This window comes from Pholis gunnellus, assembly GCF_910591455.1.
Source record: "Pholis gunnellus genome assembly, chromosome: 4".
NCBI lineage: Eukaryota > Metazoa > Chordata > Actinopteri > Perciformes > Pholidae > Pholis > Pholis gunnellus.
Window position 1 is genome coordinate 20,848,575 of NC_136530.1, and position 23,666 is coordinate 20,872,240.

The window sequence follows — 23,666 nt, forward strand, 5'->3', positions numbered from 1 at the left end:
CTTTTCCGGTCGGCTTGCCCTAATTTCCTCTCAAGACCTCTGGCGTTGGAGCAGAGCGGACGCGCAGACAGAGAGGTCCTGGAGCAGCGAGGAGAAACCGGGGCAATTAACTTCATAGCCTGCTGCCTGCCACCACAACCCCGCACGCCTCCGTACGGTTACTCCTGTGTATGGTAATGCATCCTGTCGGCGGTTTAACGTGCCCAGGAAGGAGGAGTGTGTGAGGGGGGGGGGGGGAGAATGGTTCGGCGGATGGGAGCGCGGCCGCTCCGTGGTCTCCCATCCGCGCGCCTCTCTGTCTCTGTGAAGCCGCCGCAGAGCGCCGTCCGTTGCCCGTCCTCTTTCTCCAGCCGCCCAGCTGCGCTCACCACCGGGTATTTTGTCCGACTCGCCCTTGCATAACTCTGCATCGTTGTCGCTCGCACTAACTTCACTCTCCAAATAGCCAGGAGCAGGAACAGACACGTCTCAAGTTGCAAGCGGCAAAGTGAGGCGAGCGACGCCGCGTGGATTCGAAGCCGGACCGTGGGTGCCTTTTTTCGGTCGTGGATTGAAGGAGCGGGAGGAGGACACTTAAAGTATGGAAACCCGAGTCCAGCGGTGATGAGATCTCGCTCCGAGAGGATTTCACTGGTGTGCTGCCAGAAGCATCTGGAAAGGATAACACTGGGATACACTCCCCCTCCAGAGAACCAGAGGACAATTTCACTGTTTCCGCTCTTGAGTGATATTTGTTAGCTTTTGTTTTAATGTCAATAGTTTAATCACACACGTACTTATAACTTCTGCCTGCTGTGATTTGGATTCATAACAAGATTCCCTCCTGGCATCAGTGGTTTGGACATGTTAGATAACTGGTGCATTCAGTGATTAAAGCATCCTCACCTATAAACCGCCACAGATCAGTAATCCTGCGAGGTGTGCGTGTCGCTATGCAGTGAAGATGTGTGCAGCCAGGTTCAGCGGCTGCCACAACGGCTGTGCCGAGGAGGCCGCCGCCGGTGGGGCCGCAGGGTCTGCCGGTCCGGTCACGTCCTCCAGGATGCAGGACTGGACCGAAGCCGGTCCCCGCATCCTCCACAGCCTCGAGATGGGGACGGTGATGACCGTCTTCTACCAGAAGAAGTCCCAGAGGCCCGAGAGGAGAACCTTCCAGATAAAGCAAGACATGCGGCAGATCGTGTGGAGCCGAAACCCTGACAAAATAGAAGGAGAGGGTGAGTATTGATAGGATTAAATTAATGAATTCATGCACCAAAGAGGTGTTAACTACAGTACATGACATCCTTCGTGTCTCAGTCTCATGCATCATATGCACTTCTTTCTTCTTCATATCTTTATGCAATGCAGAAACAGAACAACAGGGACAGTTTCTTCCTCTGCGTGTGCAGCTTTTTAAAGTGGCGGTGACCCTTTAAAATATAGGGCTGTCTGCTGGTTACCACAGGTTGGTGGAACCCAACAGACATGTTCTTTCACACATTGTTTTCATTGGTCAGGTTTTTAGAGCACTGAAGAGTTAAAAGAATTTCTGGGTTTTACATAGAAAAAAAGCAAATATTAGAGAGAACTTATTCTTTCATATAACGGAAGCATCTGGTGTCGCGAACCACTGTATTAAGGTGTCAGTTTAACTTAACTTAGCTTAATTACAGAGAGACACGTGTTCTCATTTTTTCATTAGAAATAAAGTTCCATGAAGAAAGTTACAGTTGAGGTCAATATTGCACGACCATCAATCATTCCATTGGTCCCCATTGTAGTAGTGTGGCCCCAGACATTTCAGAGGTTTATCAACAAACAACAACAACAAATATCAACACATGAAATAGAGTTGTCTGCATTGCTAGACACTGTAAGGGGTCAGTGAGAAAATGTATTATGTATTATTATTGTATAATGTATTATTATTTCTGAACTGACCCTTTAAAACATGGGCTGAATATCGAACCTCAAAACTCTTTTAGGTTCAGGTTCTGTGTGCGCCTGCTGTAAAGATGCAAGAGTGAGTATCACTGCATGTGACCTGTTGCGGTCGTAGCCCCCCCCCCCCCCATCCTGACCCCAACTTGTAACTGAAGTGATGTCATGGGCTTTCATGGCCCTGTGACCTCTGCTTCATCCATGTCAGCCGGCCGGTAACAGAATAGCATGCATGGACCCTAAGTCCTGGCTCAGCCCAGTGCCTGACACACCGACTGACTGACTGACCGGTGGTGGTGGGCCGAGGTGGCCGTAACTGCCTGCTGGAGTGAAGTGGAGTGTCAGTGGTTCACTTAAAGTGGCAGGCTGCTGTTGGAGCACCGTTCTGCCTGTGTGGCGTGTGGAGGCTTTTGTCTGCGCCCTGGATTCTGTGGCCTAGGGGAGGATTTGTTACAGTGTCTGTTAGCACCGAGAAAACTTACGGCATTCACAACTGGCACGATAGAGTTTCCTTCTGTCTGCCATGTGTTATTCTAACTCAGACTTTATGGTAGCACCCTGTAAAAAAGAAGAAAACGACTCCTCCCCTATGAGATAGGAATAGGTTTACTGCTGTCAGCTTTGCGCTTCCATCGTCCCGCTGAAGGGGTTTCTTTTTGCCATAACTCAAGAAAACATCACCACCAATTGGACAACACGTGTGCATCATGATGAAACACTGGAAAAGCAAACAATTAGAGAAAACGCTGCAAGTTGCAAAGAGTTGAAAGACAAAGAAGTTTCCAGATGGCGCTAGAAACAGATGATCCCGCCCGAAACACAGGAGGTGTCGCCGTTTTTACACTGACTATACGCTGTTATACTGACGTAGCCTGTATCTAACGGCAAGCCAATAATTTTGCGTAATTCAATTAATGTATTTAATCGGATGCTAGTAATCAGTAAAAGTCAAACAAAAAATATCTGCATTAATATCAGTCAAGCAATCAGAATGTTTAAACGAAGGCTCAGAGGCTCGTGGCAGCTGAACAGATGTAGGTGTTGTTTCTGTTTGGGGAGTCAATTATTTAACCATAATCATAAAGCCTTCGCTAATCCAAGGGACAACCACTACGAGTTTGAGCTTCAACACCTCAACGCTCCACCCGACGCAGATGAAAACCGTGCTCTCTCACAAACACAGACGGCCCTTTACGGACGACCTCCCTCTGGACAAACCCAGCGGTACATTCCAGGAACTCAGCGGGTATCTCCTTCACTTTATCCCCCACATACCCACTTTTTCTTCCCTCCTACCCCTCCTCCATTTCCCTCCTCCAGCAGTCCTTTCCCAGTTTCTGGGAAGTTTCACTTTCATTCTGAAGTCCAAGGTCATTCATTTGATTCTTTTGTTCTAACTCATATTTATCTAAGTGACCCCTTCACTCCGTCTCCTCTCACCTCCCTCTCCTCTCCTGATTTTCCTTCCTTTTGTTTTTGTTGCCTGGTTTCTTTTTTCTTTTTTCTTCTACTGTTTTGCTTTCAAATGAAGTTCCTCCCTCAGCTTTGCTGTTTGTCTGTTTGAGATGAGCGCCTTGGCAAACAGTGGAGGTATTAAATCCTGAGGCGCAGGAAGTGTGGGGTTATCAGGGAGTGTCTCACTTCCCGCCTCAGACTGAAGGACTGGCTGGCTGCAGGACAAACAAAAGGTTTCAGCATCTTCTGCAGCAAGCGAAGACATGGACCACAGATGAGGCGCTGCTTCGGTGGTTTGCACCAAATAGGGAGTCATTTACAGGTTGATTAGGACTGCATCAGTGTGTTTGCTAAGACTAACTTAAAAATGGCTACCCGTTCCTTTGTCCATCTTATAACCCGCCCTCGTGCTTTTTTTCATCCTGGTCTCCCATAGTTTTGCTTCCCTGCGATTTCTAATCTCCCCATGTAGACTTCTGCCATCTGGTCCGGAGTGATGTCACCAGCTGTACCGAGAACAGTTTGTTTCACTGGAAATGCACTGCAATTATCCACGGCTGGTGGTTTCAGGTCAGCAGTCCGCACAACGTGTGGTGCGTTCAGGGAACTTTCATTCAGTCCGAGCAGTGAGCACTGACAAGACGGTTAGTTTACGAGCTTCTCTGGCGATGAACGTTTTTCTTTGTGTGAGACTGCTGACGGTATCTTTTCCTCTGATGTGTCTCCAGTTTGCCCACCAACCTCCCTCCTGTTACGTTTACATCAGACTGTGTGTCTTTATCACAACCTGGACCAGGGTTAAAGGCCACAGTGGGAGGAATCATGCCTTGTGTGTGTGTGTGCGTGTGTGTGTGTGTGTGCGTGTGTGTGTGTGTGAGACAGGCAGGGAGTATGTCCAACCTCCAGATGGCATAGCAGGAAGTAATAAAGGGAAAGGCCAGAGTAAAAACAAACACAGGCTTTGGGGTATCAGTTTGGGAGGAAATTGAGTCGACATTGACTGTGAGGAACTTTGTGCTAACATAACTTACCAACGTCTTTAGGTACCTGAGTTTCAGTAACTGAAACGTTTTCTTTAAACATGTTATCCAAAAATCCGTTTTTCTTTTTAATTAAACTGATCAAATGTCTGCGTTTAGCATAAAGCAGCCATGAAAGAAGTACAGTGTAAAACTACCAAAATGGACAAGCTTCAAGGTTTTTTCTTGCCCTTGAAAACAGCAGCTTGAGTTCCCTTTAGGAGGGAGTCATCCGCTCTCATCCAGCGAGATAAACTGGTGAGAATTCTTTTTAACAGGAAATGTAAGTAAACAAGATTCGGAGTAAGCGTTTTATGTTGATTTTAGTAGATGACTGTTTGGAATATTCCATCATATGACATGTGTGGTTGTGAATGTTAATAAGTTGGATGGGTTTTGGTCCAGATGCTCTGCAGCTTTCTCCCCCAGAAGTTTAGTGGCCAAACGGTCTGTTGAAGGTTTTTTTCTTTTTTTTCCAATCAAAGAATAAGGCTGGTGTTATTTAATATTTCTCTCTTTGTTAACAAATCCTTTGAAAAACCGACTTCCTGTCAGTGAGTCTCAGCCCCAAGCCCATTGGTTACTAATGAAGAGGTACATCTTTAATAAAGGCTGGCTCAGCTATTTCCTAAAACAGTGGGTTAGTTCTCATCAGCCATTATTAAACAACGAATTAGTGCATCATAGTTGGCTTCAAAAGCTTAAAACAGTGCAGGTCATCTGTGGGTAAGAACTCTGTCAGATTAGTTACGTGTCTCCCCCCCACACACACACTAACCCATGGACACATTTCCATCCGAAGATAATGGACTTCTTTCTTAATCTGATGCCAAACATACTCCCTGTCATCTGCACTCGCAGATAGGATCCAGATTTCTCCTCTCAGCTCTTTGATTCAGGATCATACACAACCTGCTGAGGGCTCGCTTTGGCCCGTTAAAGAGCAGCAACAGGCGTTGATCGTTCTGTCCCCCGTCATCCACCTGTTGGGCAGAACACTTGTATATGAGACGTCTCTGTCCTCTTTAATATTCCTGCTTTGTTTTGGCTGGAAGAAAATAGCGCTGAGGCTTCACAGAGTCGCATTCAGTTCAGCTGTGTGTATGTGCTCTAGTAGGCCTGTGTTTGGTGTGTGAATGCCAGAGCATCTATGAGTGTATGTTTGTGTGTGTTTGCACAAGACATCTGCTATGTCAATAAGCCGGGCTTTTCTTTGTGGGTGTGTCCACCACTGCAAGTGTCAAAGTAGAGTCCGGAGTCGCCCGACTCGTCCACTCTGTTAACCCTTCTGGTGCAGCTGAAGCTCTGTAACCTTTCAGTTATGTATGCATTACTCGTTAAATGTAGAAATGATTAGATAGAACCTGCCACAAGTGCAGCTTTTAACCCTTTAAATGCTGAATTTTTACAGTGAGAAGAAAATGTGGTGTTGCCAAAATGATGAGGCAAAACTAGAGCTGGAGACACCTCCGTTAAACGAATGCCAAACCTTATCAATTCAACAATTTCCCTTGCTTAAAACGTGCCTTAATTATCCCATAATCTGTACAAATACTCCATAATAGTGGTCTAGATATCTTAATATAATACTGTACAATAAATAACTGGCTATCTTTGACCTATACTTAGGCTGTTTGCCAGTTTACTATATAGTGCATTTTTACGGTCTGCTGTTTTATTTTGGTGACTGTTGAGCGGCTCTACAGCTGTCAGTGACGACTTGAACTGGTGATGATTACTACGTGTTCAAAAGTTACTCATTTAGCATCCAGATGGACAGAAGAGTCTTTGAGGATCCTGGACGTACCTTTTTTAAACTGTGGGACATTTTGTTTAGATATTTTAAAGAGGACTTTGTATTTATTTCTCATAAAAACAGATGACTACCTCGTTGACATGAATGTAATGGTAGCACACTTTGGGGCCTGGGAAAAGCAGCCTCAATAATCATGTTTTATTTAGTAAAAATATAACAACTTGGTTATTAACAACCTTAATCATTAATGTAAGAGCTGACTGAGGAGCTTCAGCAACATTTTTCGGGCTTTGCTTTGGTCCTTTAGGGGTAAAACCACTGAAAGTGAGCGACTCTGTCGGGGTCTTAAGGGATTTCTGAGTTTAGGGATTCTTTTTCCTAATTCACGTGAAAGGCTAAGCTACGAAAAGTGGCTGTTTGTTTGGCTGCAGCTGAAAACCTCTTCAGGCTTAGGGAGCATCCTGTCACCGACAGCTGAAATGTTTGTGTGTCTGTTTTTTGGCTCTGTGGACACACACACACACACACACACACACACACACACACACACACACACACACACACACACACACACACACACACACACACACACACACACACACACACACACACACACACACACACACACACACACTCGGCCTAAATGTCCTCACTTTGCATTTTGGTCCTCACTCCAAAGGTTAATAACTCTCGATGGTCCTCACAATGATAGCTGTGCAAACACACACACACACACACAACAGCAGATTTCTGTGTGTTTGGCAGGGAAACGAACAACGTACCAAACTGTGATTCATGGTTGTGTGCATATTTGTGTTCATGCAACACTATCCTTCCTTCCTTCCTTCCTCCCTCCTCCAGTGGACATACGAGAGATCCGGGAGCTGCGGTTGGGGAAGGGCTCCCGTGACTTTGAGCGCTACCCGGAGGAGGCCCGTAAGCTTGACACCGCCCACTGCTTCATCGTGCTCTACGGCCTGGAGTTTCGCCTCAGGACGCTCAGCGTGGCCGGTCAGTGGGCTTAAAGAACTGTATGTGTGTGCACAAGTGATTCCCCATGTACCTTTGCTGCTCTACTGCGACTACCCGTTTTTTAAGAGGTCACACGCTACACCCCTTTGTCATTTGACCAGTATCTTGTCAACCTTTTGTCAACTATCACTCTCAGAACATTCATTATTTACTCTAAAGAAATAGTTTGTATGTGATTACAGCATGTTTCAAGTTACAAGGATACATTTATTTGTCATTTTACAACTCCGGATTGCACAATGACATTTTAATTAGAGCCCCTACACACATAGAACATATTCATAGATATTTAAATTAGAATGAAATAAGGTGAAACAATACATGCAGTTACTTGTATACAAATATATACCTGGAGAACTTTGGTCAGTGAGAATGTTGGCAGTGGTATGGTCATGTGTACTGCAAACCAGTGTACCACAAAGTTCCATGTCATTTATTTTTGTTTTTGTCATGATGAGAGTTACTGCAGTCTACGTGTTGCTTGAATTAAAAACTAAACTGTGTGTGTGTGTGTCTGTGTGTGTGTGTGTGGAATGAGAGATTATTACCATTATTCAGGTGCACGTTCTTTTGGTTTAACATCCAAATAAAGTGGTTCAGATAATCTTTATAACCCGTTGACAAAAAACATAGTTCCAATATATTTGAATTAACATTTAAATAAGCTTTTAAATAAATATTTAGCTGCTTGTTCCCTAAACTTTTAGGGAAGTCACCAAAGCCAGATATTTTTGACATTTGCTTTTTGTCTTTACAGCCTTCAGTGAAGAGGAGGTCAACATGTGGATCACTGGTCTCAACTGGCTGATGATCGACACTCAGAGAGCTCCCGCACCCCAGCAGACAGACAGGTGTGTGTCCATGTGTTCAGCTGTTTGTAGTCGTGACTTAAAGGAATACTCCATCGAATATGTCGTCTGTTGATAGAAAAACTGACCTCAGGTAGGCTTGAAATTTTGTAGAGGGCTCCCAGTACTGAAACAATTAGTCAACTTATTTCATTAGTTGATCAACAGAAAATGAATTGGTTCTTTTAGCAGAAACAAATGACTAGTTGCAGCTACTCAAACATGAATATTTGCTGGTTATTGTCGTCTTCTATGATTGGAAACTGAATGTCTTTGAGTGAAATGAATCACCAAGTCATAAACCTGTATCACTCAACTATTAATCTGTGTGTTTATAAAGCACCTAACAAGGTCCTACCCCTCCCTGTGTGTGTGATTAAGTGATAGCTGGTCGCATCAAAAGAAGTAGCGACCTGGACGGGAAAGGGAGGTGCCGGTCGGAGGAGAGGACAAATATTTGTTTTGGGATGAAAATATTTACTCTAGATGAATGTGCGGGGGCAGTTATGGCTTCTGTGGTGCGAGCAGGAGAACAGAAGGTGTCTGTCAACATAATGTGAGCGGTATATGTTTGGAAATGGTCAGAGGAAATGAAATGGCTAATTTCGTCTGTTTATAAGACTTAAACTGTAGATTCAACAGCTTTCACTGGGTTTGACAAATACAGACTCTATATAACGTCAACTTGTTGCTCTAAGTCAAACTGAAATTTGAATTCTCCTCACCTTTTGTGTACGGAAATATGTAGTATATATGTAGTGTCCTTATTGTTTTTCCATGTCCTCATAGTCCTCATCCTCAAAGACTTCACTCTTTTAAAGGGCCAGTGTGTAGCAATTACAAGGATCTATTGGCAGAACTGGAATAGGATATAACTAAGTATGTTTTCTTTAGTGTATAATCACCTGAAAATAAGGATTGCATTTCAGTTGCCTTAAAATAAGGAGGTCATCTCCTCATACGGGGCGGGTTATCTTCACGGATTCCGCTATGTTGTTGTTCTACAGTAGCCCAGAACGGACAAACCTAACACTGGTTCTAGATCCTGCAGTAACCTCCGGGTCTGAAAAGTGAAGGCGACGCGGAAGTGCCTTAAACTTGCATTTTTTCTACTGGCCAATTCAAGTATTTTTGAAAGTTAATTGTAACATTTTGGTCCCCTAAAAATGTCTTCTACATCGTTCTGTTGTACTTGGCTCCACCCTCTCGTCACTTCTGGTTGCAAAAAACCAAGATGCCAAACTCGAGCCTTCATAACTGTAGTCCACAAACCAACGGGTGACTACGTCAACTTCATGTATACAGGATGCAATCTTCACAGCTCGACATCGCCAAATCCTACAACATTAAATGTAAAAACAAACTATTTGAAAATATACAAACATGTATGTAAGCTAAGTGTTCAAACAGTGTAATCATGCTAGCTATACTGGGACTAAATAGCTTTACACAGCAGTACAAGAACACTGCTGCTTCTTAATTTCCATGTCTTCTATAGCTAGTGAGAAGGCTGACTCTTTGCCTCGGATCTGTTAGCATGACCTTTTTTAACGAACGAGTGTGACTTCTATATTTACTTCCAGCAGGATTCTTGTAATAGTCGCTCTTTCAGTGTTGTGTTTTCTCTCTCCATCCCTCCCTCCATAGGTGGCTGAGGAAACAGTTCGAGGCCATGGACAGGAACCATGAGGGCAGGTGGGTGACTCGCCACAAACACGTCAACACCCAATCAGAGCTCCCATAGTCTGTGGTGGATGCTTATCGGCCAGTCTGTCACAGCAGGTGGCGCGTGGAGGTGAAACCAGATCCAGATGTCGTCAACGAGCGTGTCGCACATCTGTCAGGGGTCTGCAATGACCTTAACCTCGACGCACATCCACACCCAGAAGCTCCGCATCTCTCACACACACACACTCTTTCTCTGTCTGTTTCTCTCCCGCTCGCATTAATAAATCCCGGCTTCTGTTTGGGTGGAAGCCGCTCCAGGACAAACAGCCTGCCACTGCCTGATAAGGAGCAGGAAGTGATGCGATGGGCTGGGAGAGGGCAACTTCCTGTCTCCTGTGAAAATAGTAACAGTAGCTAGACAGAGGGAAGCGGGCGGAGAGAGGAATCAGACCTGGCAGTGGTTGCGGTCGTTGACCCCAAAAGAGCCTCTCAGCGCACTGACCTGGATTCTTCTTCTACCTGCCTCTTGCTTTCTTCCTCATTCTATGACTGATGGTCGCATGTGTTTTGTTCATCAGTAAAAGTGATTATCCATGTGCTGTTTGTCCAAGAGAAATAGGATTGTTGAGGTAAAGACATCAGCAACTCCACAGAAGAAACTGCAACAACATATGTGCAAATATGCTCTTTAATTGATTAAAACTAGGTCCTTTAATTAGCTGTTGCATAGATTTACATCTGCAGATGTCAAGGACTCTCTGTTGGCTTAAAAGTCAAGCTTCAAGGTTCACTCTTCATCGTGGAAACGGCTAATCTCTTGAGCCAACATGGACGTAGAATCCTTGACCGTAGCGCCTTAAACCTTACAGCGCCATCTCCTGGTTCTTTAATGTTTCTAACGTACCGTCCCTCTCTTTTCAGCATCACAGTGAAGGAAGTGAAAGCTCTGCTGCCTCAGGTCAACTACAGAGTCCCCAACATGCGCTTTCTCAAAGACAAGCTGCAGGTCAGAGCACAATGTCAGTCTGATTCATTTGAATGTCTCTGACTTGTGTGTCACACTAACTCTCATCCTCCCTGTTCACAAAGGAGGTGGAGGCCAGGAGCGACTTGTCCTACCCCAACTTCTCACAGCTCTACAGAACGCTGATGTTTGACGCACAGAAGACCGTGAGTCTCGGTTTAGTGTTTGGACACGTACGCACTTCCACAGTCGTGGAGGAAGTACTCAAATCCTTTACTAAAAGTAGTTGTATCACAATGGGCGAGTAGGACCATATACTCGTGTTATTACAAGGTTTATTTCCATAATTACGATTCATGTACACTTTACGTTTATGCTAGTTTCAAAATGGTTAGCTGTGACTTTAAAGTACACGTGATTTGTTGCAAAAATGATAAAACATGCCAAACCACCAAGATGGTCCTTTTTAATAAGTAATGATGATAAACTATCACAAAATTGGAGACCCATAGTTTTTCCACTCAGCTGTAAGAGTGCATGCTCTTCTAAACATTCTCTCAAACTCTTACGTTGTGGCATTAAGCTGCAACAACTTGCTGCTCTTTATTTTGGAGATACAGGATGACGACAGCAATATTTTAGGATCTCGTTTCATGTTCATTTTACAGTCTGAATGTGAAACACACAGCCAGTAACATCCACCATCAGATAGAATTCTCCCACGATGGAAAAGTAAAGTTTTTGTACATCAGAATCACAACCTCAGTACTGTATTTGAGTACTTCTGCACTCACACCACTCCACGCTCACTGACTGTTTGTGCTTCACCTGGCTCCCCCTCACCTGTCTGTCACCTGGTTCCTCCCTTTTGTTCCCAGATTATTGAGCAGCTGGAGCTCTCCTTCCCACTGCGGTGAGTCCCTTCACCTCCACCACCTCCTCTTCCTCGTTGTCCACTCCCTTGTCTTCACGTCCCCCACTATTGTCCTTCTACCCGTCGACACACTTCATCAGTGTCTTCATGGAGCTTTTGGCTTTCACAAAAGTGAAACATTTCCATGTGTTTTTGCCATTTTAATGGTACCTTTTAATGTTCTGTTTTTTTTTCTCTTTGGATGTGAACCGTTTAACGTAATGGGAAATTAACTTGGTGTAATGTAGAATTGGCATAGGTAGAGTAAAAAGGTTGGCTGCCAGACAGACTTTTCTATGTGAATGTGTCTCCTCTCATTTTAGTTGAACCTTTCTTTAACCTTCACTCCCGCTGAGTGACATCTTGAAAACCATTGTGTTTGTAGGAACGTAGACAGACCGGAGCTCTGTCAGATCTCCCTCTACGACTTCCAGAAGTTTCTACAGATGGACCAGAAGGTACAGAGCAGATTCAGAAAGTGCTCCCTTTAAAAAAAACTGCTCTGTGCTCACTTGTTTATCCGGCTCGTCTCAGGAGTCCTGGGCGTCGGATCTGAGTCGTGTCAGAGAGTTCCTCACGGGGTACATGAGGGGCGGACCGCAGCCGGAGCCCATGCTGCAACTTGATGAGGTGAAACTAGAGAGCCGACTGGAATACACGCTGTGGGGATTTCTTCCTGGCTCAAAGTCTGATCACGTGACTTTGTTTTTCCAGTTTCTGACGTTCCTGTTCTCCAAAGAGAATTCTGTGTGTGACCCTCGGCTTTCACCTGTCGTTGCTGATGACATGAAACGGCCGCTGTCTCAGTACTGGATCTCCTCTTCACACAACACGTAGGTCTCGACATCTGGGTCTCAAATGTTCCTAAAAGTTGATATCTTCGTCTCAGGAGGCCCCATACTATAGAAGAAGAAAATTGACTTATAAGTTGAAAATTCAACACCAACTGACTGAATCGACTGATCACTATTATTAATTAAGGGAAACATTTTTTGTTTCTATTTAAATGTGTAGAAAAAAGACATTTTTTAAATGAATTGATTAAAGAGGAAATAATGACCTAATTTCTTAATCAATAGTAGAAACTGTCATTTGTTGCAGCATCTTGCACGTAAATGGAATTTAAATGAAAATCGATCTCAGTCAGACAGCAAATCCTCAAATTTCCTCTAACGGCATTGTTGATTGTTTCCGAGTCCCGCTGGTCTTTCAGACTCCATGTTGTCTTTCTCTCAGCTACCTGACAGGAGACCAGTTTTCCAGTGAATCATCTCTAGAAGCCTACGCCCGCTGCCTCAGGATGGGCTGCCGCTGCATTGAACGTAAGAACCAGCATTTGGTTCTAACTAACAAGAAAATATTATGGTGGTGAGGGTTACGCTATTTTGCTGCTCATTTAAATGTCTTCTTCAACACTTCCTTAAATATTGGCCACATTTGGAAAGGCAGTGTCGTATTGTGGTCTGTTTTGTCCAGGTGCACACACAGCTAAACGCCTCTGTTTGGATGTTCTGTTTTCTGATCTCAGTGGACTGCTGGGACGGACCCGACGACCTGCCAATCATCTACCACGGCCACACGTTAACCTCCAAGATCAAGTTCCTGGATGTGCTGCACACCATCAAAGAACAAGCCTTCGTCACATCAGAGTAAGCTTGGACAGGGTTTCTACTTCTCCATCGGTGACAATGGAACAACTTGCAGATGTCTTCTGGAGATTAAACGCAAGGGTTCACCGCCCCGCTGTCGTGTTTGTGCAGGTACCCTGTGATCCTGTCCATCGAGGACCACTGCAGTGTGGTCCAACAGAGGAACATGGCCACGCACTTCAAGAAGGTGTTTGGCGATCTGCTGCTCACCAAGCCGGTCGATAGCAACGCAGAGGAGCTCCCCTCGCCGTACCAGCTCCGCAGGAAGATCCTCATCAAGGTACGCAGACCACCACACACCTACGTTGCAAAACAACCTCGAGCTGTTCACATGGTGCATGCATGCAGTAAAATGCTCCCACGTTCAACAAGTTTCATCACTGTGTCACAGCACAAGAAACTGGTAGAAGGCACGCTGTATGAAGAGGTGACTTCAGCCAGCTACTCCGAGAACGACATCAGCAACTCGCTGAAGAACGGCATCCTTTACCTGGAAGACCCCATCGACCATGTGCGTGTGCACCTTGTTCTTATGCATCAAGCATACAGTCCTTGTTGTGCGGCATTACTGAGTGGTGTTTTTGTGTGATTCACAGACGTGGACGCCACACTATTTCGTCCTGACCAGTAATAAGATTTACTACTCAGAGGAGACGTCTCACTACCAGACAGCTGATGAAGAGGAGGACGACGAAGGAAAAGAGGTAGGGGGATGATTATATTCAAATAAGGAAAAAGAAGGTATTTAATCGGGTAAAGGCGGCACTTAATTACTCTTTCCTGTAATTGGTCAGGAGTGTAACAACAACGAGCAGCACTGTGCAGAGCGCTGGTTCCACGGGAAGCTGGGCGGAGGTCGTGACGGTCGACAGGTGGCAGAGAAGCTCCTGCAGGAGTACTGCGAGGGCGGAGCCAAAGACGGCACCTTCCTGGTCCGGGAGAGTGAGACGTTCGTCGGGGACTACACCCTCTCGTTCTGGTCAGTGATACTCAACGGGACATGTCACTGACAGTAATCTCTGCTACCTCTCTTTGGACTTTATGTCAGAGGAGGAAAGAGATTAGAAAAATGAGATCACAGCAGTACAGCTCTAATCATAAAGGGAAACAAGATTTAAAAGCCTCAGTATTTGTTCAAATGTAGTTGTTGGAAAATCAATCCTAAGTGAATAGATAGAAATAACAGTAAAATACATATTTGACCAATTTGTATTTATTGCATTGAAGAAAATTGACACTAAATTTCTATTAGGAAATGAATACCGTTATAATCAATATTGTAAATGTCAATATAAAAAGCCATCAAATGCACCACAAGTCATCTGTTACAATTGCTGTTTTATTTGAACAAAGAATCAGAAACTAAGTGTTGTTATGAAGAAAAATATCTGACAAAAGTGTTCTGAGCTGTCTGCGTACGTGTTGTTTTCCGAATCTCGTCTCGTGGCCTCACCGAAATTGGAGAAAACTCTACAAGTATTGATAGTTTTTTTTCCAGAGTTTTGTGACAGACTAGAGATCATCGCTCTAACTCCCCCCCCACATGTTCCTCCTTCCCCAGGCGCTCCGGTCGTGTCCAGCACTGCAGGATCCATTCACGGCAGGAGTCCGGCTCCACCCGCTTCTACCTAACGGACAACTTGGTGTTTGACAGCCTCTACCGCCTCATCTGCCACTACAGAGACACGCCTCTGCGCTGCAACGAGTTCGAGATGAGGCTGGGCAGCCCCGTACCTCAGCCTAACGCACACGAGAGCAGAGAGTGAGTGATTTTAGGTCTGCAGAGATGTCACACTTTCTCTTTTTAAAGTGAGTGAAGGTGGAGGAGAAAACGTTCCTCGGTTAGTGAATAGATAGTGTTGTGTTCTCCAGGTGGTTCCACTCCAGTCTGTCCCGGGTTCAGGCTGAACACATGCTGATGCGCGTCCCCAGAGACGGAGCTTTCTTGGTGCGGAAACGCAGTGAAAACAGCTCCTATGCCATCTCCTTCAGGTAGGAAACCAACGCACGCTGACAACGGGGACTCATCTGTTCACATGGTGTCTTTGTTTTTGTGACAACTTGTCCTCCTTCGTCTGTCTCTCCGCAGGGCGGAGGGGAAGATCAAACACTGTCGCATTCAGCAGGAAGGCCGTCTCTTCATGTTAGGCAGCTCGGCAGAGTTTGAGAGTCTCGTCGACCTTGTGAGCTACTACGAGAAACAGCCTCTGTACCGCAAGATGAGGCTCCGGTACCCCATCAACGAGGACACTCTGGACCGCATGGGCACCACGGTGAGTCCGACACAGCCCGAGAATCGCACACAGCAGGTTTACATTACCGCTGTCACCCAGGGTTTCCATTTACTGTATGTCATTTCATGACGTACTATTCAATGACTTTTTTGTGATATTTTTCGACATACTTTACTATGACTTTATGAAAAGGACATTTTTTATTACTTAGAATAATATGTATTTGTTTAGTCACATACTATACTTACTGTGATAATGCAATTTTATAACATACTATACATTGTATGACTTTTTTCATATATTTTTTTTCAACATACTATACTATACTAGACTATTTTTTGTAAACATTTTTATTCATAGTATACTATGATATATATATATATATACTACTATATTCAAAAGTAATAAAACAGTAATAGTATAGTATATTGAAAACAAAAAAAAAATCATAGTAAAGTGTGTTAGAAGAAATAAATAAAATCATTGTATAGTATATATATTTTTAAAAATCATTAATTATCATAGCATATCAAATAAAGATGTATAGTATGTCAAAAAAAGTGAAAAAAACAAAAACGTACATAGAGTATGTTAAAGAACAAACTATATATTCCATGTCGAATAAAAGTCATGGTATAGCATGTCGGAAAACGTCATGACTCTTTAATGTCTTTTTTCTACATACCATACTGACCTCTTATATTTTTCGACATTGTATATTATGACTTTTTCCCACAAACTATACTATGGCATTTTTACGACTCTTTTGGACATATTATACTATTGCTCTTTATTACTTTTTCGCCATACAATAACAGGTGATTTTTATGGCTTTTTTCGATCTACTATAGCATGTGTTTTAAAGACTTTTTTTTATGGCTTATTATGACATTTAATGGCGTTCTAAACAATGACTTTTACAATTTTTTTATTACAACATACTTTATAACTTTTTTGTGACAAACTCTAGTAAGGACTTTTTTCACGACACTTCCTGTAGACATGCTATACTATATCGTTCATGAAATTAAATCAAAGTTATGAATTTAATAACGGCATTAAACTGCAAGAGTAACCATTACTTGTTTCTTTCTCAGGAGCTCGACTACGGGGCTCTATACGAGGTCCGCAGCCCTCATTTCTATGTGGAGGCCAATAAGATGCCCACAGCACGGGTAAGGGAGCTCTTTTTACTTATTCAATAATTACCATATCTATTATAATTTAGTAAATTATTAGCAAATTTGATAATCCTGAAAGGTAATATGGGTAGACTTTTTTTTAATAATCGTTAGAAGTAAAAGTACACAAAGTATAGTGAATATCTGCACCAACTATGTACTGTAAAAACATAGAAATATTGGTATTGCAATGTACTCATGTGAGGACTGATAGAAGATTTTCATCTAACAGCATAACGTAACTTCTCTCTTCGATACCGTATTAGTAATTTCACTATCTCTAGATTTCAGTTAAGTTAAAGGAAGTGAAATGAGAAAAGTGATGTTTTGAGAAATAGAAACACTCAAAGCCTCTATGTGCACCCCCAAGTGGTTGTATCTGATACACTGTGGCAGACACACTGATGGTGTCCCTCCATGCTGCGTTTCAGTGTACGGTCAAAGCTCTGTACGACTATCGAGCTCAGAGGGAAGATGAGCTCTGTTTCCCTAAACAGGCACTCATCATCAACGTGGATAAGCAGGAGGGCAGCTGGTGAGTAAGTCTCATTGTACATGTGACGTCGTTTACATTAAGAGCAGCTCGTCATGAACCCGTGTGGCGTGTCCTTAGGTGGCGAGGTGACTACGGAGGAAAGAAACAGCTGTGGTTTCCTGCAAACTACGTGGAGGAGGTTCCCAGTTCTCCCACTAGAGAGCTGGATGAAGTGGTGAGTTGGGATTCTTAGCTGGAGCTGCAAGAATGTCAAATGATCAGCTTGCTTTTCCAATCATGTCTTTTTAAAAAATATTATTCTGATGTCTCAGTCAACAGAGAATAGTCCTCTTGGAACATTCCTGAAGGGCTTCATTGATGTGCCCACCTGTCATGTCGGTGAGTCCCATAAACAAACAGAGGTTAGCTTCTAATGCTCAAGAACTACCCTCTCTCAAAGCTCTGTCTCCCTCCATGCATGTGTCCAGTGGTGCATAAGGATGGAAAGAACGCACGTCCCTACGTCTTCACCATCCACTCCCAGCAGCTGTCCTCTCTCCCGGTTCAGACCCTGGATGTGGCAGCCGACAGTCTGGAGGACGTGACCGTCTGGGTGGGCAAGATCAGAGAGGCCACACAGAACGCTGACGCACGGGTCAGTAGGACCGGAGGATGCAAAATCAATCCTGGAATTGTTGCCAAATGTTGCTCTCTCAAGAGGAACACATCATTTAAAAGGGATTGTTTTTCATATTGGCTTGTCTCCGTGGTGACAGATGCAGGAGGAGAAGCAAATGGAGAGGAGGAAGAAGATAGCGGTGGAGCTGTCTGAGCTCGTGGTCTACTGCAGACCTGTCCCCTTCAACGAGGACAGTAAGGATCAAGCTGCTCTCTCTTCTTCTCTTGCCTCACTTTTTAAAAAGTTTTGTGTTTAATCTGTTTTGTATTTGCTGCTACTTCTAGAGATCAGGACAGAGAGGGCGTGTTACCGGGACATGTCCTCCTTCCCAGAGACAAAGGCAGAGAAGTTTGCGACACGCAGCAGAGGGAAGCGCTTCCTGCAGTACAATCGCCGTCAGCTCTCCAGAGTTTATCCCAGAGGACAGAGGCTGGACTCGTCAAACTACGACCCGCTGCCCATGTGGCTCTGTGGCTCCCAGCTGGTCGCACTCAATTTCCAGACCCCAGGTCAGTGTACAAGTATATATATTGTATGTATACTTATACACTGAATCATCTTATCTCAGATATACATTTATGAATAGAATTAGAATTGGAAATTAGCAATGTTGCAGTAAAAATTGCTAGTTAAGTATCACTCATTTATTCACATAAATGACAACATTTCTGTGTTCTGATATTGAAAATAAGTATCTCCTGATTAGCAAGTCAACCCTAATAATCACATTTAGCCTCTGGTATTAAGTGTCCATCAGGGACAACAGATCAATATACTATATTGTATAAGAATAGATTATTAACAGGGTAGAAAATCGGGGACAAATAGTTGACAAATAGTACCCCAACACAGTTGGTCTTAGTGAGGTTAGGCGGTTTTTTGGGGGGGGGGGGTAATCAGGTTCAGCCTTGCGGTCTTCTGATAGAATCATCCGTCACATGTTGCTTTCAGACAGAAAAGGTGTATTGAATAAATATGAAATGTGTGTAGATAAACCCATGCAGCTGAACCAGGCCTTGTTCATGCTGGGAGGGGCCAGTGGCTTCGTTCCTCAGCCTGATGTCATGAGGGACGATGCCTTCGACCCTTTCGACAAGGACACCTTACATGTGGAGCCAATCACCATGCAGTTACAGGTCAGATTGATCATAGCAGTACAAGTATTTAACTAGTAGTGAGAATCATTTTGTTTAGACAGTCTTATACCTGCCGTTCACATTCTTCCACTGTCTCTGGATCAGGTGCTGGGAGCCCGTCATCTCCCTAAAAATGGCCGCAGCATCATCTGTCCCTTCGTGGAGGTGGAGATCTGTGGAGCAGATTACGACAGCTGCAAATGCAAGACAGACGTCGTCGGTAAGAAAGCTGTTGTCTCATTGTCACAGATTTACATTCATGCTGTAATGTGAGCTCAACGTCTTCCTCCTGACCCTCCCAGCTGATAACGGACTGAATCCTGTGTGGGTGCAGAAGCAGTTTGTGTTTGACATCCACAACCCCACCTTCTCCTTTCTGCGCTTCACCGTCTACGAAGAGGACATGTTCAGTGATCCCAACTTCCTGGCACAGGCGACCTATCCTGTCCGTCTGCTACGAACAGGTGAATGTCCCGCCCATCCAACACAGACCGGCCAACCACAGCATAGCATCGGCCATTTTTGAACAGGGCCCGAGTAACATGGCTCCAGTCTGGTTTTGTTCATTTTGTCATGGTTTTAGGGTAATAGTGACACTCAATACACAGAGATGTTTTTACATAAAAACATAATGAAATAGCACTTCTAAATGAATAAAATAAAGGATCCCTGTAGAGCCATAAACAGCATCTATATCGCTCACTAAATCCGTCTTGTTCCAAAACTTTGACGTATTAGTCATTTACATATTTTAAAACTACTGGATTGCCCACTCCGTCACTAACTCAATGATTATTATGTAGTTTTTTGAAAATGCTCTACAATATGTGTAACTGATTCAGCAGATAAAGCCTACAGATATGAATCATTAAAACGCAGCATGTGTACGTTCAGTATAACTTCAGAAGCTTACCTAGCAACAGTGGTAATGAGAGCTCCACATCTCCTTCAGACCTCTGAAGAAATTGCATGACAAGACTATGGAGCACAGTATAGTTGTCGGATGCTGTGATTGGGCAGTCTGCATTCGAGAGGTGGGATTTAGCAAATTGTTTTTGCCAATCCTAATTTAATCCAGACAAATATTTCACTCAGCTTGAATTAGTTCTGTCATTTGTGTTGTCAGGCTACAGGAGCGTCCCTCTGAAGAACAGCTACAGTGAAGAGCTGGAGTTGGCCTCACTACTGATCCATATAGAGATCGTCAACGCAAAGGTAACGCTGCTGTGAGAGAGACATGTTCATTATACTTAGAGTCCATAACTGATAACTTACCCTCGTCTTGCTGCTCTCTCTTCCTCACTATGGCTGCAGGAGGAAGACGATGAGAACATGTACATGACCATCCAGCGTCTGCGGGATCGAACCAGCGAGCTGTCCAACCAGGTGTCCCTCCAGGAGAGGTCTGGCTCCGGGGATCTGGGATACCAGCAGAGTCTGGAGGAGCTCAGAGCAGCTCAGGACCAACTGAGTGAGCTGGTGGAGGCTCGAAACCACAGGTGACTGATGGGAGGAGAAAGATCCAGGAACAAGGCTGTAGGAAGTCTTTTGTGTAGACAGTCTAATATATTATAGTACGTTCTTTATTATTAATGCTGCAAACAGAATATTAACTACAGAGCTGTGCTGAATGACCTTTTCAACATTCAAAGCTTCTCTTTATGATGAAGAAAAGAAGTGATTATTGGATTAAATGTACTCATTTAGTGTTTAATCAACTTTCTTTTACCTGTTGACGATCTTGCAGGCTCAGTTTTAACGCTAGTATAAAGATACAGTATCATATGAATCTAGACAACGAAGAATTGTCTCATCTGCAGACTGACATGTTCACAAATGAAGGCTTGTATTACACACACAATGTTTTTTGCTTTTCCAGGCTGATGGAGAAGAAGAGAAGGGAGAAACTGAGGCAGCAGGTGGCAGCAAAGCGCAGCTAACTCTCTGATCCACCAGAGAGCGCTACACTGCAACAAGAGCTGTGGAGCGACTTCAACCCATTCATAACTGGACTATAAACAATGACAAACAGAAGCATCTCATGGACTAAGAATAAAACCTCTCAAAACTAAGCTATATAAACAATCATGGACGAGTGAAATGGCTTTCTTCTGATGTTTTCATGGAAACAATACAGACAGGAGAGGTGAAGTATCTCAACCTGCAACCTTTCTTGGGTTTGGGACGGTTGATCAGAAATAAGCTATTTGAAGATGCCACCGTGAGCTTTTGGAAATACAAATCAGGGCATTATTAATCGTTTAAGTTTCAGACACTACTGCCACGACAATATAAAGTACATTTCAGTACATTGTCAATTTTTACAACAACAGATTAATGCTGTCAGACAAAATCAGTCTTGTTGACCTGTGATCAGATGATGAGACCTGGCTGGTATAACTACGATGTCTCGATAGTCTCGTCTCCCAGGGGCTGGGATCATTGTTTTATGAGAAAGGTGACATCAGGCTCGACTTAAATATTGCTTTCTTTACTTTGATAAAGCAAAATATAACTACAAGGATATAAATGTACTGAATAGTTAGTTATTGAAATAGTTTCAGATACCTGATCCAGTCATTTGAATCAGTCTCTTAAAACTGAACTGAAGTTTAAAGCTCATAAAGTTCACTCTTACTGTGTTTTGGTCTTGAGGAGAAAAACTCAGGAAACAAATGGATGGAATTAAAGTGATCATGTATGTGCCTTTGATATTACGCTTTGTGACTAAGTAAAAGAAAACTACAACTGGAATAGTGACCCTTTATGGACAAATCCACTCGTTTGGCTCAAACCACTACTCATGAAATAGGTTTAAAAAGGGATTTTTGGACTAGTCCTACTCTTAACCAAAACCAAATCTTTTTTTGATGGGGGTCCATGTGACGGGAGCCCCTCTCCACCTGGGGTCAGTCATTCCTGTTCTACCAAGAGAGCACAAACTGGATGACCTGTAGGGAATAAATCCTCACCAAAGGGCTCTAAATAAACTACCGACACTAAAGAGACTCGAGACAAACAAGGGCTATGAATGAAAACCTGAAGCACACGACCAAGATCAGTTCCCAACATCTGGCTCTAATCAACAGATGGGACTCAACTGGTCCTGGATCTGCAATAAACGGCTTCATATCTATTAAGATTGTATATAACTTCTGTTATTTATGAAACCAGTAGAGATGTTGTTATACTAGATGAAAAATGATACTAGGAGAATGATAATGGACTTCAGATTAATGATACTGTCCCTTTAAATGTCACCATAGACACAGACCTTTCCCCCCATGATGCAGTGGGGACTTCTATGCAAACTGGTCTTGTTGGCCTATAGCCAGTGTTTGTTATGCTGACGCAGAGTGAAATCTCTCCGTGCCCATGCTAACTGTCTACTATAATGACTCTGTATTCAAATGCTGTTTCCATTTAATAAAGCTCTTTAATGTACTCCTGTCTGCAATGTCTTTGAAATGTGGAAGACGTACTATAAAAAATAATAACATACCAGCATCAACATCACTTTTTCTTCTGACCTACTATACTATGAGCTTTTTATGACTTTTTCCACATATAATATAACTGTAATGACTTATTTCGACATTCTACTGCACTGACTTTCGACACAGTATACTATTACTGCCATCCCCTATTCTGACATACGACGACTTCAACACTATACTATGAACATTTTAAGACTTTTCTGTGAGATAACATACTATACCATAATTATTTTTCTGACAAACAGTTCATTTTTTAAAGTACTATACCATGATATTCATAAACAACTTTACCATGACTTTTTTTAACATATACTATGACATTTTTATGATTTGGTTCGACATACTATAAGACGAGTTTATCCCCGTTTCAACATGATATACCTTGACTGTTTTCAAAGTACTATACTATTACTTTTGTTGACATGATATACAATGATTATTTTGTTTTTTAAACATACGATGACATTTTAAAACCTATTTCATATACTATGACTTTCATATATACTATGAGTTTGTCATGACATACATTATTACTTTTCTTTACAAACTATATATAATTACTTTTTTAATATAAGTTTTATTCGCACACTAAACTGACTTGTCGACATACTGAAGCAGGGGTGTTGAATTAAAATTCAGCGAGGTCCAGCGAGAGAGAATTTGCTCACGCAAAAGGTCCGGAACATCACAATAATGTCGATGATTTAGTCCCATAATTATTGAAGAAGCTTAGCAGTTGTATAAACATCAACAACTGACTGTCAAATCAAATACAGAAACTTCAATTGAATAATATCTCAACAATATTTATTGACAGTTTTCAAACTGAACTGGATGAATTATAAATACATACTCTATTAATAAATAAATGTTCTCTCGTTTCAAGTAAAATAAGGGCTCCATTTCAGATTAAATGACATAACAGAAAGCTTTAGAAATAAAGTACTTCATTTTAGAAAAATATTTAACTGAATTGCCCTGCAGCTTTAAATCCAGTTCATTCAGGAGTGAAGTCAACCAAAAAAAACATGATATATTTTTCTCATCTTCTAAAAAGGAGAAGTGTGTGAGCAGGGACCTTATCTGAGCTTGTTTCAGCTCTATTCCTCTCTGCTTACATCATCGTTGGGTTAGTGAATTGATGTGTTAGGGTTATGATCATATTGGACTCTTAGATTGTATTATTGTTATGTCCCTTAATTTCAGATATCAGTGGGTACGTTTTCTCAAGAGTTAT

The 23,666-nt window shown here is 43.0% G+C and overlaps 1 protein-coding gene across 1 annotated transcript; it reads left to right on the forward strand.

Moving 5' to 3' along the window:
* Nucleotides 1-482: 482 nt before the first annotated feature.
* On the forward strand, nucleotides 483-22,363 carry LOC306694691 (1-phosphatidylinositol 4,5-bisphosphate phosphodiesterase gamma-1-like). Its single transcript, XM_079157631.1, has 32 exons — nucleotides 483-1,217; nucleotides 7,015-7,164; nucleotides 7,943-8,036; nucleotides 9,681-9,728; nucleotides 10,623-10,707; nucleotides 10,791-10,871; nucleotides 11,544-11,578; nucleotides 11,964-12,036; nucleotides 12,113-12,208; nucleotides 12,293-12,411; nucleotides 12,815-12,900; nucleotides 13,107-13,227; nucleotides 13,339-13,507; nucleotides 13,619-13,738; nucleotides 13,824-13,931; nucleotides 14,022-14,206; nucleotides 14,789-14,989; nucleotides 15,100-15,219; nucleotides 15,317-15,500; nucleotides 16,559-16,636; nucleotides 17,074-17,177; nucleotides 17,256-17,352; nucleotides 17,450-17,516; nucleotides 17,606-17,772; nucleotides 17,894-17,990; nucleotides 18,081-18,305; nucleotides 18,787-18,932; nucleotides 19,038-19,152; nucleotides 19,235-19,396; nucleotides 20,059-20,147; nucleotides 20,247-20,431; nucleotides 20,812-22,363. Exons 1-32 carry the CDS (start codon nucleotides 944-946, stop codon nucleotides 20,870-20,872), a joined length of 3,942 nt encoding a protein of 1,313 aa, XP_079013757.1. The 5' UTR covers nucleotides 483-943; the 3' UTR covers nucleotides 20,873-22,363.
* Nucleotides 22,364-23,666: the final 1,303 nt, after the last annotated feature.

Excerpts from the sequence above, each read along its gene's own strand:
- LOC306694691 (XM_079157631.1), top strand. The coding sequence starts at position 944 with ATGTGTGCAGCCAGGTTCAGCGGCTGCCACAACGGCTGTGCCGAGGAG. Across the intron at positions 15,501-16,558 it reads TGGACCGCATGGGCACCACG|GAGCTCGACTACGGGGCTCT; the intron begins GTGAGTCCGACA and ends TTTCTTTCTCAG. Across the intron at positions 17,517-17,605 it reads TGTGCCCACCTGTCATGTCG|TGGTGCATAAGGATGGAAAG; the intron begins GTGAGTCCCATA and ends GCATGTGTCCAG.